Source organism: Aquarana catesbeiana, linkage group LG11 (genome assembly GCF_042186555.1).
Source record: "Aquarana catesbeiana isolate 2022-GZ linkage group LG11, ASM4218655v1, whole genome shotgun sequence".
In the NCBI taxonomy this organism is placed as follows: Eukaryota; Metazoa; Chordata; class Amphibia; order Anura; family Ranidae; genus Aquarana; species Aquarana catesbeiana.
The window spans coordinates 271,818,774-271,833,636 of record NC_133334.1 but is presented as its reverse complement, the minus strand read 5'-3'; the positions used below and the strand labels follow the sequence as shown (position 1 = coordinate 271,833,636).

General features: G+C 44.9%; 1 protein-coding gene across 1 annotated transcript in view; it reads right to left on the bottom strand.

The window, feature by feature from the left end:
- Positions 1-12,937, bottom strand: part of DPY19L3 (dpy-19 like C-mannosyltransferase 3) — a 90,270-nt gene extending 77,333 nt beyond the window's left edge. Inside the window, 4 exon segments of the mRNA XM_073605829.1 lie at positions 59-149; positions 6,783-6,907; positions 8,300-8,439; positions 12,700-12,937. Of these exon segments, the coding sequence (XP_073461930.1) occupies positions 59-149; positions 6,783-6,907; positions 8,300-8,439; positions 12,700-12,860 (517 nt within the window). The 5' untranslated portion in view covers positions 12,861-12,937.
- Positions 12,938-14,863: the final 1,926 nt, after the last annotated feature.

The window sequence follows — 14,863 nt, the reverse complement described above, 5'->3', positions numbered from 1 at the left end:
CCCATGTGCACATCCCAACATACCTGTGTGCATAAGTCACGTAAGACATAGAGCGTACCTTGAGAGATGGTCGGGGCGTGGAGGACTTGCTTATAGTAAGAATAATACAATCCGCACTCCGTCCTGAATGAGATTTCTCTCTCCACCTCCTGAGCAAATAAAAGAAAAAACAGATTGTTACCTATAAACTGTACGCCGGCTATACCAACACATGTACTTTAGGTCTCATTTACACTTGCTTCCACTTTAACACGCATTAAAGCGCCTACCGCTAAAACATGTTTTATGGGTTTTTTGATGTTTCTTTGATGCTTTTTTGAAGCTTGGCTAATGCCCTGTGTGTGTTGATTTTCTATTTGTTTTAGAAGAACCTCAGCTCAGTAGTACCCTCATTCAGAAGCTTTGCTGATCCCCCACTTAGTAGTAACCCCCCAGCTCTGCCGATCGTCTGCCCGGTAGTAACCCCCAGCTCTGCTGATCCCCCACTTAGTAGTAACCCCCAGCTCTGCCGATCGTCTGCCCGGTAGTAACCCTCAGCTCTGCTAATCCCCCACTTAGTAGTAACACCCAGCTCTGCTTATACATAGCTCCCAACTGTCCCTGATTTCGAGGGACTGTCCCTGATTTGGAGCAATGTCCCTCTGTCCTCCTCATTTGTCCCTCATTTTGGTCTGATCTATGTAGATGTATATAAAATGCACTTTTTATCTATCAAAAAGTGTTTTCCAGCGCTAAACCTTTCATCTGATTTTTAAATTGCTGCATTTGTAATCTCCAAAAGCCAATATAAAGGAATAGTAGTGGTATAAAAAGCACTTGTGGCTTTAACCAATCTTGTTTTTTTTGTACAATTCTCCTTTAAGGGGGCATGGCAAGGGGTGTGTCCTATGGCTGCATACTTTTGCTAATAAGTGTCCCTCATTTCCATCTCAAAAAGTTGGGAGGTATGCTTATACTCTGGTTTGCTCATCCACCTCTATTTTTGGTCCCCATCCCCCCCCCCCCCCCACTATATTGCTCCCCTGCTGCGTGTGACATCTACTAGTTTCTCCTGCTCCGGTCCCCCAGGTCAGCCAATCACTTTAAATCAGCTAAATGTATTTCAGATTGATCAAATGAAAAAGATGTGCAAAGTTTTTCAGTTTGCTTTCCTTAGTCCTCATGCACACGGACGTTTTTACAGCTGCTTTTTTGAGCTTTTTTTGCAGCTTAAAAAGGCCTGTCTATGTTAGTCTATGGCTTCATGCCCACCTAGGCGTTTTTGAGCTGCAAGTGGCATAGGCGTTTTTAAGCTGTAAAAAAAACCCAGGACCAGTGGGTTCTGAGAGACGTTTTTCAGCTGTAAAAACGCTCTAACGCTGAAAAACGCTCAAAAACGCTTAAAAACGTCATTCACCAATGTTTTTTAGCGTTTTTGATCCATTGAAAAAAAAAAAAAAAAAAAATTTTGAAAAAAAAAAAATGCTCAAAAACGCTAACGCGGAAAAACGCTCAAAAACGCTAATGCAAAAACGCTGAAAAAAGTTAAAAAAAAATCACTGCAAAGATACTGGCGTTTTCATAAAGTTTTTTTAACAGCCTGTGTGCATGAGGGCTTAGAAAGCAGCCACAGAGTAGAAAAGCCTTTCCCCTGCCAGCAGGCTGTAGAGAAGGATCGTTGCTCTCTTTGTGGCATCAACAATATTTGCCGGTCCTATGAGGCTTAGAGCTCCTCATCCATAAGGTGTAGGGAAAAAACTGTAGGTTGCGTCCTTGCAATATAAGAAGACAGCAGCCTATGGGTTACCAAATCAGCCACTAGATGGCGCCATTTCCTCAGCAATTCCAATTACAGCACAAGACATGTGATGCTCTCAGATGGCATTTGTTATACTGACTTTTTTCCCATATCGACTTTACCTGTAAAATAATATAAGATTTTAGTGATTGGGATTCTGCACTCCGGGGACCTGACCTCCGGCCTTACCTTCAGTCATGCGCGGTTGCACAGGATCCTCTCCTGGACTGAAATGGCTTACTCCGATTTCACTGCACACTGTGAGCTTCTCACAATGTGCATTAGAAGCTGCAGCAAGTCAGATAGAGCCCCGCCTCCTTTTCTGGCTGCAGGATGTGCAGCATCATCTAGCCTTCATTTCTTCCCCAGCCTGACTCTAACCCTTTCATTCATTGGATTTCAGTTCTTTCCTTCATGGATGCTCAGCATCACACGTCCCAGATAGCAAGGACAACTTGCCACACATTTGTGGCAGTGTTGAATTGTAAGTCTGATAACTTGCTGCACATTTTCTCTGGCAGGTTGTACACTTGCAGAGCACTTGACACTTTTCCAATTTGTAGCACGTTTGCAAGGCAAGTCTCTAGCAAGAGCAAAGTTGCAGTGGTGAGTCTACAGCAAGAGCTCTGCAAGTCTACAGCATAAAAATTCAGTCACAGTGCCCCCTGTGGTGGGATGACGGTTGCTCAACATAACTGAACAAGAACTTGCAGCAGACGTGCAGAATGTTTGCAAAGAAAGTTGATCTGGAGTCATGCAATGTGGACTTGCTGCAATTGTGCAACAAACTTGTGAAGCCTGACAAGTCTAGCAATAGCTTAGCAAGTCATTCTCAAACTTGCAGCACAATTGCTTGCTATCTGGGGTGGGTGATGCCTAGGGTGGTCTGTATGTAAATGCAGGCTGCCTAGGAATGCCCACTCCTCCAGGCTGGCATCCGTCCATCAAGGCATTTTGCTATTTGCATAACTCCTCCCAAGGGGTGGTTGTATGTAAAAGCTGCCTGCCTAGGAACACCCACTCCTCCAGGCTGGCATCCGCCCATCAAGGCATTTTGCTATTTGCATAACTCCTCCCAAGGGGCGGTCTGTATGTAAATGCAGCCTGCCTAGGAACACCCACTCCTCCAGACTGGCATTCAACCATCAAGGCATTTTGCTATTTGTATAACTCCTCCCAAGAGGCGGTTTGTATGTAAATGCAGCCTGCCTAGGAACGCCCACTTCTCCAGGCTGGCATCCGCCCATCAAGGCATTTTGCTATTTGCATAACTCCTCCCAGGAGCCAGCCCACTGCTTACATAAAGGACTGAGGGCTCTCAAGAGGAGCACTGAGGCTGGGTGTTTTGTTGCTATCAAGAGGCTATGTACAGCTCCCTCCCACCAGCAATGATCTGCATTGCATAGAGAAGCACACAGACCCAGTGATGACATTGCTGGGTCTAAAAAAAAAAAAAAGTATGGAATGATAGCAGAAATGTTTTTTTTAATTAAATATTAGCATGCCAATAAGGAGGAGGGAAGTAAAAGCAGATGAAATAGATTTAATTCCAAACCTATGAGCTCTGCACTACACCTACAATCAATGAAAGAAAGAACATTCATCTGGAAGAGGTACGAGGTTATTAATAAAGCTCAGCATGATATGGCTGCAGGGCACATTCATCGGAGTGCTGGGAAAGCTGTCCATAAAATGATGTGTAGAGAAGATGTATCAGGACCGGTGCAGAGTCAGGGGCCTTGTCAGCACAAATGGCAATTCCCATTTCTATTAACTGATGAGTACTCTATACACCTTAAAGAGGAACTCTGGACGGATATAGAAAACCCTCCTTGGGCCACTTAGGTATTCTTTTAAATGTCATAAAATCATCTTCAATTTCAGCCAAAGGAACTCCCTAAAATGTGGCTTTTTTTACTAAGTTGCCAAACACCAAGCTGAAAACTGAAATCAGGCTTGTGGTGGGAAGGTCTGCTTAGTAAGCGGAGGTCGCCTGAAGCTGTAGAAACTCTCAAGGAGTATAAGGGTGCATTGTGCTGAATGGCTTAGTACACATGAGCACTTACAGTGGGGGAAATCATTATTTGCTCCCCTGCAGATTGTGTAGGTTTGCCCACTTACAAAGAAATGAAGGGTCTATCATTTTTTATCATAGGTGTATTTTAAATGATAGAGACAGAATATCAACCAAAAATACAGAAAAAACACACAATACAAATGTTATAAATTGAGTTGCAGTTCAGTGAGTAAAATAAGTATTTGATCCCCAAGCAAAACATGACTTAGTAGTTGGTGGAGAAACTCTTGTTGGCAATCACAAAGGTGAGACGTTTCTTGTAGTTGGTGACCAGGTTTGCACACATCTCAGGAGGGATTTTGGTCCACTCTTCTTTACAGATCTTCTCTAAATCCTTAAGGTTTCTTGGCAACTCGAAGTTTCAGCTCCCTCCATACATTTTCTATAGGATTAAGGTCTGGAGACTGGCTAGGCCACTCCATGTCCTTAATGTGCTTCTTCTTGAGCCACTCCTTTGTTGCCCTGGCGGTATGTTTTGGGTCATCGTCATGCTGAAAGACCCATCCACGACCCATCTTCAGTGTTCTGTCTGAGGGAAGAAGGTTCTCATCCAAGATTTTACAATACATGGCCCCGTCTATTGGACCATCAATGCGGCAAAGTTGGCCTGTACCTTTAGCAGAGAAACAGCCCCAAAGCGTCGTGTTTGACTGTAGGGATGGTGTTCTTAGGGTCATAGTTAGCATTTTTCTTCCCCCAAACACGACGAGTCCTCCTCCTCAAGAAGGCACATGTGATCGCTTCTCCAGACAACAGCCACGGATGGACTTCCTTCCCGGATGTTTTTATCTACCTATATTCGACATGCCTGTTATCAATATACTCCTGTGAGTAGGTTTGGACTTTCTGCTCATTAAAACTCTTTGTTATACTACACTTAGAGTGGCGCCTTTGTGCTTTCTCCCCCAGCTATTCCAAGAGTTGCTTCTCATCTTCTCTGGGCTGCCTTCAAGGTGATACATTATGGACTATATGGACTTATCATAATCACTCATTTTCAATTACATTTTTTAAATCATTCTGTGTAAAGTTCCCCCTATGTTTCAGGTATTCATCAGTTTGGTGGTTCCACACTGAGGCGGGTGCAAGCGCCAACTTTTTCTCTTTGATTCTCCCACCTGAGCTGTGGATCTCTGCAGCTCCTCCAGAGTTACCATGGACCTCTTGGCTCTTCTCTGATGAATGCTCTCCTTGCCCGGCCGGTCAGTTTAGGTGGACGGCCATGTCTTGGTAGGTTTGCAGTTGTGCCATTCTCTTTCCATTTTCCGATGATGGATTGAACAGAGCTCCGTGAGATGTTCAAAGCTTGGGATATTTTTTTATAACCTAACCCTGCTTTATACTTCTCCACAACTTTATCCCTGACCTGTCTGGTGTGTTCCTTGGCCTTCATGATGTGGTTTGTTCACTAAGGTTCTCTAACAAACCTCTGAGGGCTTCACAGAACAGCTGTATTTATACTGAGATTAAATTACACACAGGTGGACTCTATTTACTAATTAGGTGACTTCTGAAGGCAATTGGTTCCTCTAGATTTTAGTTAGGGGTATCAGAGTAAAGGGGGGCTGAATACAAATGTACCCCACACTTTTCACATATTTATTAGTAAGAATAATTGAAACCCATTTTTCATTTTCCTTCCACTTCACAATTATGTGCCACTTTGTGTTGGTCGATCACATAAAATCCCAATAAAATACATTTACATTTTTGGTTGTAACCTGACAAAATGTGGAAAATTTCAAGGGGTGTGAATACTTTTTCCAGGCACTGTATGTAGTATGCTAGCAGGGGACGGGCTTTTCTACTCAGGATGTGACTGCTTTCTAAAGCAGGCCATACACGGTCGAATTTCAAACGAATTTTCTTTACAAAATCCAAATGTTCGTGTTTTTTTGTGATCCGATGACGCCACCATTGATTTTCGAAATTCGGCCGACCAAGCCTTCAATTTCACCGCATGTTGCTACAGAAAATAATTTTTGTGGCTGGGATTCTTCTTTTCTCTCCGTAAATTTCCTTTTCTTATTACATTTCTCGCACGATTCTCCCATTATTGATTAGAAAATTGTTTGTTTTTCTGAAAATTTCCAACATGTCCGATTCCTAAAATTTGATTGCCGCACGAAAATCGGCCGTTGTTGCAGCTCCACTAATGGTGCGAAATTCATACGAAAATTCTTTCATGCGATTTTCGAAAGAAAATTCTTACGAAATTTGAACCGTGTACGGCCGGCATAAGGCAAACAAACCGAAACTGATTTTTTTTAAAATTTCTTGTCTTTCAAAACGCTCGTTAACCGCGTAACTCTAAGGCCTCATGCACACAGGCTGCTAAAATAATGTTATGAAAACGCCAGTATCTTTGCAGTGATTTTTTTAAACTTTTTTCAGCGTTTTTGCAATAGCGTTTGTTAGCGTTTTTGAGCGTTTTTCAGGGTTTTTTTTTTCAAATTTTTTTTTTTTTTTTTCAATGGATCAAAAACGTTAAAAAATGTTGGTAAATGACGTTTTTGAGCGTTAGAGCGTTTTTACAGCTGAAAAACGTCTCTCAGAACCCACTGGTCCTGGGTTTTTTTTTACAGCTTAAAAACGCCTATGCCACTTGCAGCTCAAAAATGCCTAGGTGGGCATGAAGCCATAGACTAAAATAGACAGGTCTTTTTAAGCTGCAATAAAAGCTCCAAAAAGCAGCTGTAAAAACGTCTGTGTGCATGAGGACTTAAACCAAGGTTCCACTGTATTCCATTTTTTAGTTTTGGGTTTAATACCGCTTTAAATTTATGGGTTTAGTTCCACTTTAATTGATTCAAAGTAGGAATGAGAGGTCCAGAACTACACAGGAGTTCTGCATCCATTGCCTGGGAATGTGTGAACGTCCCACATGACAGCGATCGACCAATCCTTTCTACCCAAGTGTACATGTACCTTAATATTGGAGAACCACAGATCATTCTCATGGAGGGTGGCCACATAATATGCAGCAAGTAGTCCCAGGAACAAAGCCAGCATCCCGCCAATGAAGTAACTGAGGATATTCCATGTGCTCCCTCCTGAAAACAAGAAGAAGTCATCACATCCCAATTCCATCAACAACATAAAATTACTTTATTCACAACATTATTCTCAACAATACATCTCATCTCGTTTTCTACAAGCCAAAACTAGGTAAGGAGGACTTGTCTCATTTATGCACTTTTTTTAATCTCCTGTGGGTTATGATTGGTTGAAAATCTTTTTTTAATTTTTTTTGCAATATTTTTGCAGCCACAAGGGTTTACCACTTGACCTCTGGAAGGTTTACCCCCTTCATGACCAGGCCATTTTTTTTTTATTTTATTTTTTTTTTTAGCAATACTTTCTGTCACACCGTATTTGCGCAGCGGTCTTAGAAGTGCACTTTTTTTTTTTTAAATTGTGAAAGATAATGTTACGCCGAGTAAATTGATACCCAACATGTCACGCTTCAAAATTGCGCCCGCTCGTGGAATGGCGACAAACTTTTACCCTTAAAAATCTCCATAGGCAACGTTTAAAAAAAATTCTACAGGTTGCATGTTTTGAGTTACAGAGGAGGTCTAGGGCCAGAATTATTGCTCTCGCTCTACCGATCGCGGGGATACCTCACATGTGTGGTTTTAATACCGTTTTCATATGCGGGCGCTGCTCGCGTATGCGTTCGCTTCTGCACGCGAGCTCGGCAGGACGGGGCACGCTTAAAAATTTTTTTTTAATTATTATTTATTATATCTTTTATTTTTACACCGTTTAAAAAAAAAAAATTGTGTCACTTTTATTCCTATTACAAGGAATGTAAACATCCCTTGTAATAGAAAAAAAAAACATGAAAGGACCTCTTAAATATGAGATCTGGGGGATCTGGGGACCCAAGAAGAGGAGGATCGGGGCTGCTCTGTGCAAGGTCCATAAAGACACGGATAAGCGAGTTTGGGGTGGAGGAACTTGACTGGCCTGCACATAGTCCTGACCTCAACCTGATAGAACACCTTTAGGATGAACTAGAGTGGAGACTGCGAGCCAGGCCTTCTCATCCACATCAGTGCCTGACCCCACAAATGCTCTTCTGGAAGAATGGTCAAACATTTCCATAGACACACTCCTAAACCTTGTGGACAGCCTTCCCAGAAGAGTTGAAGCTGTTATAGCTGCAAAGGGTGGGCCAACTCAATATTGAACCCTACGGACTAAGACTGGGATGTCATTAAAGTTCATGTGCGTGTAAAGGCAGGTGTCCCAATACTTTTGGTAATATAGTGTATATCTGTATGTATATACAGTATATATGACAGTATGTATATATAGATATATAACATATATAGTTGTGGTTTTGATGGTATAGTCAGTCTATAACTGGCAGCCTAGAAGCATGGAAGGTTCTACACCAGTAATGGAAAGTAATAACAAACATTGCTTGCTCCACCCACCGGAAATCCCTTTAGCGTTCTCCCTTGAACTTTTCTGCCCCTGCGAGTTGTTGGGACTCGGCTCGGAGGCGTTAATCCTCTTCCTCTGACGCACGGTGGTCATTGTATCGGCCGTTCTCACATACCTCCGAGGCAGATCCCTGGAAGAGAGAGAGAGAGAGAGAGAGGTTATATCAGCTCTGGTGCCCTCACAATAAACAGCATCTACACAGACAGATGACCCGATGACGGCTGTCTGTGTTCCATTGGTGAGATTTCCTTCTCTTCCCTGTCCCGGGGACACAACAGGAAGAGGAGATCTTCACAAAGATAGGGGAAATCCCCTCTTAGTAGTCACCTGAACAGGTGTCCCCATTGGAAGATTTCCCCTCTATTGGCAATCATGTGACCACCACTGTCAATGGTTGTCACAGTGGTCACATGGTGCTGTGGCAGGCGGCAACAGGTTGACCTTCCACACTCCACCCATAACTAGAGAAATATTTGGCTATACATCCTCTTTGTAGTATATTTAGAAAGCAGTGAATCTGACGTTTGCCTATCATTCACTGCAGGTTAATCTTCCAGATGCTTCTGTTTTAAAGCGGAACTATACTCACCTCCACTCCAGCGCTGTGGTGTCCCTCACCAGCCATTGTCATCTTTGGGCAGTCTTCTTTTGTGGCACCGATATTCGTCCGGTCTTCTTCCATAGCACCGATCTTCTTCCATAGAACCGATCTTCGGCGGGTCTTCTTCCATAGCACCGGTCTTCTTCCATAGCACCGATCTTCTTCCATAGCACCGATCTTCGGCCGGTCTTCTTCCATAGCACCGGTCTTCTTCCATAGAACCGATCTTTGGCTGGTCTTCTTCCATAGTACTGATCTTCGGCCTGTCTTCTTCCATAGCACCGATCTTCGGCCTGTCTTCTTTCATAGCACCGATCTCCGGCCGGTCTTCTTCCATAGCACCTATCTTCGGCCGGTCTTCTTCCATAGCACCTATCTTCGGCCGGTCTTCTTCCATAGCACCTATCTTCGGACAGTCTTCTTCCATAGCACCGATCTTCGGCCAGTCTTCTTTCGTGGCACCGATTTTCGGCTGGTCTTCTTCCATGGCACCGACGTTCGACTGGTCTTCTTCCGGGCACTGATCTCTGGCTGGTCTTCTTCCATAGCACCGATCTTCGGCTGGTCATCTTCCGTGGCACAGATATTTGTCTGATCTTCTTCCGTGGCACAGATTTTCGGCTGGTCTTCTTCTGGGCACCGATCTAAGGCCGGTCTTCTTCCATAGCACCGATTTTTGGCCAGTCTTCTTCCATAGCACCGGTCTTCAGGAGGTCTTCTTCCACAGCACCGATCTTCGGCCGGTCTTCTTCCATGGCACCGATTTTTGGCCGGTCCTCTTCCATAGCACTGATCTTCAGCTTGTCTTCTTCCATAGCACCGATTTTCGGCTGGTCTTCTTCCGGGCACCGATCTATGGCCAGTCTTTTTCTGTGGCACCAATCTTCGGAAAGTATACTTCCATAGCACCGATCTTCGGCCGATCTTCTTCCACAGACCCAAACTTTGGCCAGTCTTCCACCGTGGCACCTATCTTCCAAAGGTCTTCTTCCATAGCACCTATCTTCTGAAGGTCTTCTTCCCTGGCACCTATCTTCTGAAGGTCTTCTTCCATGGCACCTATATTTTGAAGGTCTTCTTCCGTGGCACTGATCTTCGGACGGCCTTCTTCCATGGCACTGATCTTTGGACAGTCTTCCTCGGTGGCACCGAACTTTGGCCGGTCTTCCTCTATGGCACCGAATTTCGTCCGGTCTTCCTCCGTGGCACCGAACTTCGGCCGGTCATGTTATTTCTAGGGACAGGGTAACTATGGGCGTCTGATCACCATAGAGAATAATAGGATAGCCATGGGGGCACCATGGAGGGTAACAATAGGGTAGCTGTGGGCCCTTACCATTACCCTTGAGCATGCTGAAACATGGTCACCTCCGGAGAGTCCCTGATTGCCATGGTCACCCAACACCTAGTCTCTGGTTGCAAACGTAGAGGATATGCCGCTCACTAAGCCTCAGGACCACATCTGAGTGCCTCCACCCTCTGTAATTGGTGACAGGTGCAGACTTTGCACAAGTCTATAGAAACAAGAAAATCCTGGACTGCCGCACTCTGAAGACAGACATCTTTATTGCATAATCGATTGAAATCCAACGATAGCCATTACATAGTAACAGAGCATAGCAAAATCTAATGCGTTTCACATCTAGAGATGCTTACTCATAGCTAAAGTGTTCAAGGCAGAAATACAAATAAGTAGAAAATTGGCAGTTTTTTATCCTGTTTTCTACTTCTTTGTACTTCTGCCTTGAACAATTTAGCTATGAGTAAGCATCTCTAGATGTGAAACACGTTAGATTTTGCTATGCTCTGTTACTATGTAATGGCTATCCTTGGATTTTAATCGATTATGCAATAAAGATGTCTGTCTTCAGAGTGCGGCAGTCCAGGATTTTCTTGTTTCTATAGTTGGTTGCCATGGTCACCTAACATCTGGAGAGCCCCGGGTTGCCACGGTCACCTAACATCTGGAGAGCCCCTGGTTGCCATGGTCACCTAACATCTGGAGAGCCCCTGGTTGCCACGGTCACCTAACATCTGGAGAGCCCCTGGTTGCCACGGTCACCTAACATCTGGAGAGTCCCTGGTTGCCACGGTCACCTAACATCTGGAGAGCCCCTGGTTGCCACAGTCACCTAACATCTGGAGAACCCCTGGTTGCCACGGTCACCTAACATCTGGAGAGTCCCTGGTTGCCACGGTCACCTAACATCTGGAGAGCCCCTGGTTGCCACGGTCACCTAACATCTGGAGAACCCCTGGTTGCCATGGTCACCTAACATCTGGAGAGCCCCTGGTTGCCACGGTCACCTAACATCTGGAGAGTCCCTGGTTATCACGGTCACCTAACATCTGGAGAGCCCGTGGTTGCCACGGTCACCTAACATCTGGAGAACCCCTGGTTGCCATGGTCACCTAACATCAGGAGAACCCCTGGTTGCCATGGGTACCTAACATCGGGAGAACCCCTGGTTGCCATGGTCACCTAACATCTGGAGAGCCCCTGGTTGCCATGGTCACCTAACATCTGGAGAACCCCTGGTTACCATGATCACCTAACATCTGGAGAGCCCCTGGTTGCCATGGGTACCTAACATCTGGAGAACCCCTGGTTACCATGATCACCTAACATCTGGAGAGCCCCTGGTTGCCATGGTCACCTAACATCTGGAGAGCCCCTGGTTACCATGGTCACCTAACATCTGGAGAGTCCCTGGTTGCCGTGGGTACCTAACATCTGGAGAGCCCCGGGTTGCCATGGTCACCTAACATCTGGAGAGTCCCTGGTTATCACGGTCACCTAACATCTGGAGAGCCCGTGGTTGCCACGGTCACCTAACATCTGGAGAACCCCTGGTTGCCATGGTCACCTAACATCAGGAGAACCCCTGGTTGCCATGGGTACCTAACATCGGGAGAACCCCTGGTTGCCATGGTCACCTAACATCTGGAGAGCCCCTGGTTGCCATGGTCACCTAACATCAGGAGAACCCCTGGTTGCCATGGTCACCTAACATCGGGAGAACCCCTGGTTGCCATGGGTACCTAACATCTGGAGAACCCCTGGTTACCATGATCACCTAACATCTGGAGAGCCCCTGGTTGCCATGGTCACCTAACATCTGGAGAGCCCCTGGTTACCATGGTCACCTAACATCTGGAGAGTCCCTGGTTGCCGTGGGTACCTAACATCTGGAGAGCCCCGGGTTGCCATGGTCACCTAACATCTGGAGAGCCCCTGGTTGCCATGATCACCTAACATCTGGAGAGCCCCTGGTTGCCATGATCACCTAACATCTGGAGAGCCCCTGGTTACCATGGTCACCTAACATCTGGAGAGCCCCTGGTTGCCGTGGGTACCTAACATCTGGAAAGCCCCTGGTTGCCGTGGGTACCTAACATCTGGAGAGCCCGGGTTGCCATGGTCATCCAGTAAATGGTCCCTCGGTCTCTGCCATGGCTGTCCCCTAACAGTCCCTGGTCCCCCGTGGTTATCTTGTCCCTACAAATAGGGGTCATCATGGGTAACAGGACAGCTGTGGCCCCTGAGGGCCCTTACCATTTCCCTGTCACCCAAGAATGGCTCCTTAGACTTGAATATGCTGAAACATGTAGTCCCCTGACATCTGGAGAGCCCCTGGTTGCCCATGGTTACCCTGTCCCTAGAAACAAGGGTCATTATGGGTAACAATGGGCCAGCTGTGACCCATGAGGGGACATTTTCTCTGTCTCCCAGTAAATGGCCCCCTGACTGCCTTCTATAGGACCCCCCAGACCCCTCCCCGGGGTTACCGGCTCCAGTCTCCGCGGCCTCGCCTCAATCCCACCCGAAGACAAGGGGAGCTGATGTCGGCGGCGCCGTCTGGTTTCCCAGGCAACCAAGCTAGGCCAAGACTCTCCCCCCCTGTCCGGCTGAATTGGTCCACTCCACCCCCGTACAGAGGAACAGGCATTGGAAGCCGCCAGCGCTCTACAGAGGGGGGGATGGGGGTTGTAGTTCCAACCGGCCTCGGCCGCGTCTCAGAGGCGTACAGAGAAACTACAACTCCCAGGGTGCTGTGCGAAGAAGCTCCCGGCCAATCCAAAAAAATCATATGCTCCAGCTGCTATCAACAATAATGGGATCAACCAATCAGCGTGCGGTGTGCCGGGGAGGAGGCGGGCACTAGCCGAAGAAAAGAAATGATATCGGCTAATGGAACATTGTATGATATTGCACACTGGATGATTATGAGCGTCTCTGTTATTGTACCGGTAACCAATGGGAACGCAGTAAAGGAAAAAAATCAACGCCCACAGTCTTATACAGCGAACAGGGCAGCGGGGGAGGAGGATGAGCGGCTCAGTAGCCAGCGCGTGGTATCAATTCGTCACGTGATACAAAGCCAGCGAATGGCAAGCAGGCACAGGGTGGGCGTGGCCCAGGCGCTCAGTGGGCGCGACCTAGGCGCTCGGTGGGCGTGACTTAGGCCCCATTCAATCAATTATTCTCTATGCTGGAGGTGATTCTCATCTCCACTACAAATCACCTGAAGCCTGAAACTCAAAAAAAAAGTTCTGGAGGGTTTTTTTTTGGTCGCTCAGATTGGGCAGATTTGCGCATTTTTGCCATCTCTTTATTCCCATAAAACTTAATTGAAACACGCCATTTGTGCGTTTTTTTGTGTGTGCGATTTTCATGAAAAATGTTTAAATAAAAAAACGGTAATTAAATATGAATAAATAAATGTAAAATAAATATACAAATGACTAAGAATCATCACAAATAAAATAATACATAAGTTAAAAAAAAATACATAAGTAAATAATAAACCCCTAACCTTAAAAAAAAATAAAAAATATTATTATTAACAATAATAATAAACCCCCAAACCTGAACAAAAAAAATATTTTATTAATAATATTAATTTATTATTAGTAGCATTAATAATAATCATTATTATTATTTATTTTGTGTTAGGGTGTTAATTATTTATTATTATTTTTTCTTTAAGGTTAGGGGTTAATTATTTATTACATTGTATTTTTTTTAATTTATACATACTTGTTTTTTTTTTTTTAAATACTTGTGTATTTTTTTTTTTTTATTTATAAATATTTGTGTATTTTTTTATTTTTTATAAATACTTGTGTATTTTTTTTTTGTAAATACTTGTGTAAGTAGTAGTAGTAGTAGTAATACCCTAACAAAAAAGAAATAAATAACCCAAACCCCTAATCCTAACCTTAAAGCGGTAGTAAACCCCTGGAAAAAAAAAAAAAAAAAAAAAGTATTTAAAAAGTATTTTTGGGAGAGCGCAGTTCTAATTAATTCATTTTTAATTAATTCCTTTCTTACCCAATTTATTTACAACGGGCTGCTCTCATTCTTATCAGAATTTTTCACAATAATATTATTATTTTATTTGGTTTTGTCATTTGTGCAGGTTTGGTGGTGGGTTTACACCTCCACACATACACAAAAAAAAAAAAAAAAAAAACAAAACCCTGCAAGACAATAGCATAATCTGCTAGTAATGCATCGCATACTAGCACATTATGAAATACTTACCTTAGAAGGAAGCTCCCGCAGCTCGCTCGGTCACCGCCGAGGGTGGGCTGACATGTTCCTTCGGCGTTTTCTTCCAGGTTTGCGGGCTCCGGCCAATCACAGCGCCGCGATGAGTCCTTCGTTCCGGCATGGGGGCCCCTGGACCGTCAAGCGGCTGCATGAAGGGAGAATATCTCCTTATACCGTGCACGTTTAGGACAGTGATGGTGAACCTTGACACCCCAGATGTTTTGGAACTACATTTCCCATGATTCTCATGCACTCTGCAGTGTAGTGGAGCATCATGGGAAATGTAGTTCCAAAAGATCTGGGGTGCCAAGGTTCACCATCACTGGTTTAGGAGCATAGGTGGGCGCAGCCCATTGCATTAGGGTGTGCACCCCAAAGCTCAAAACGCACTGTGTG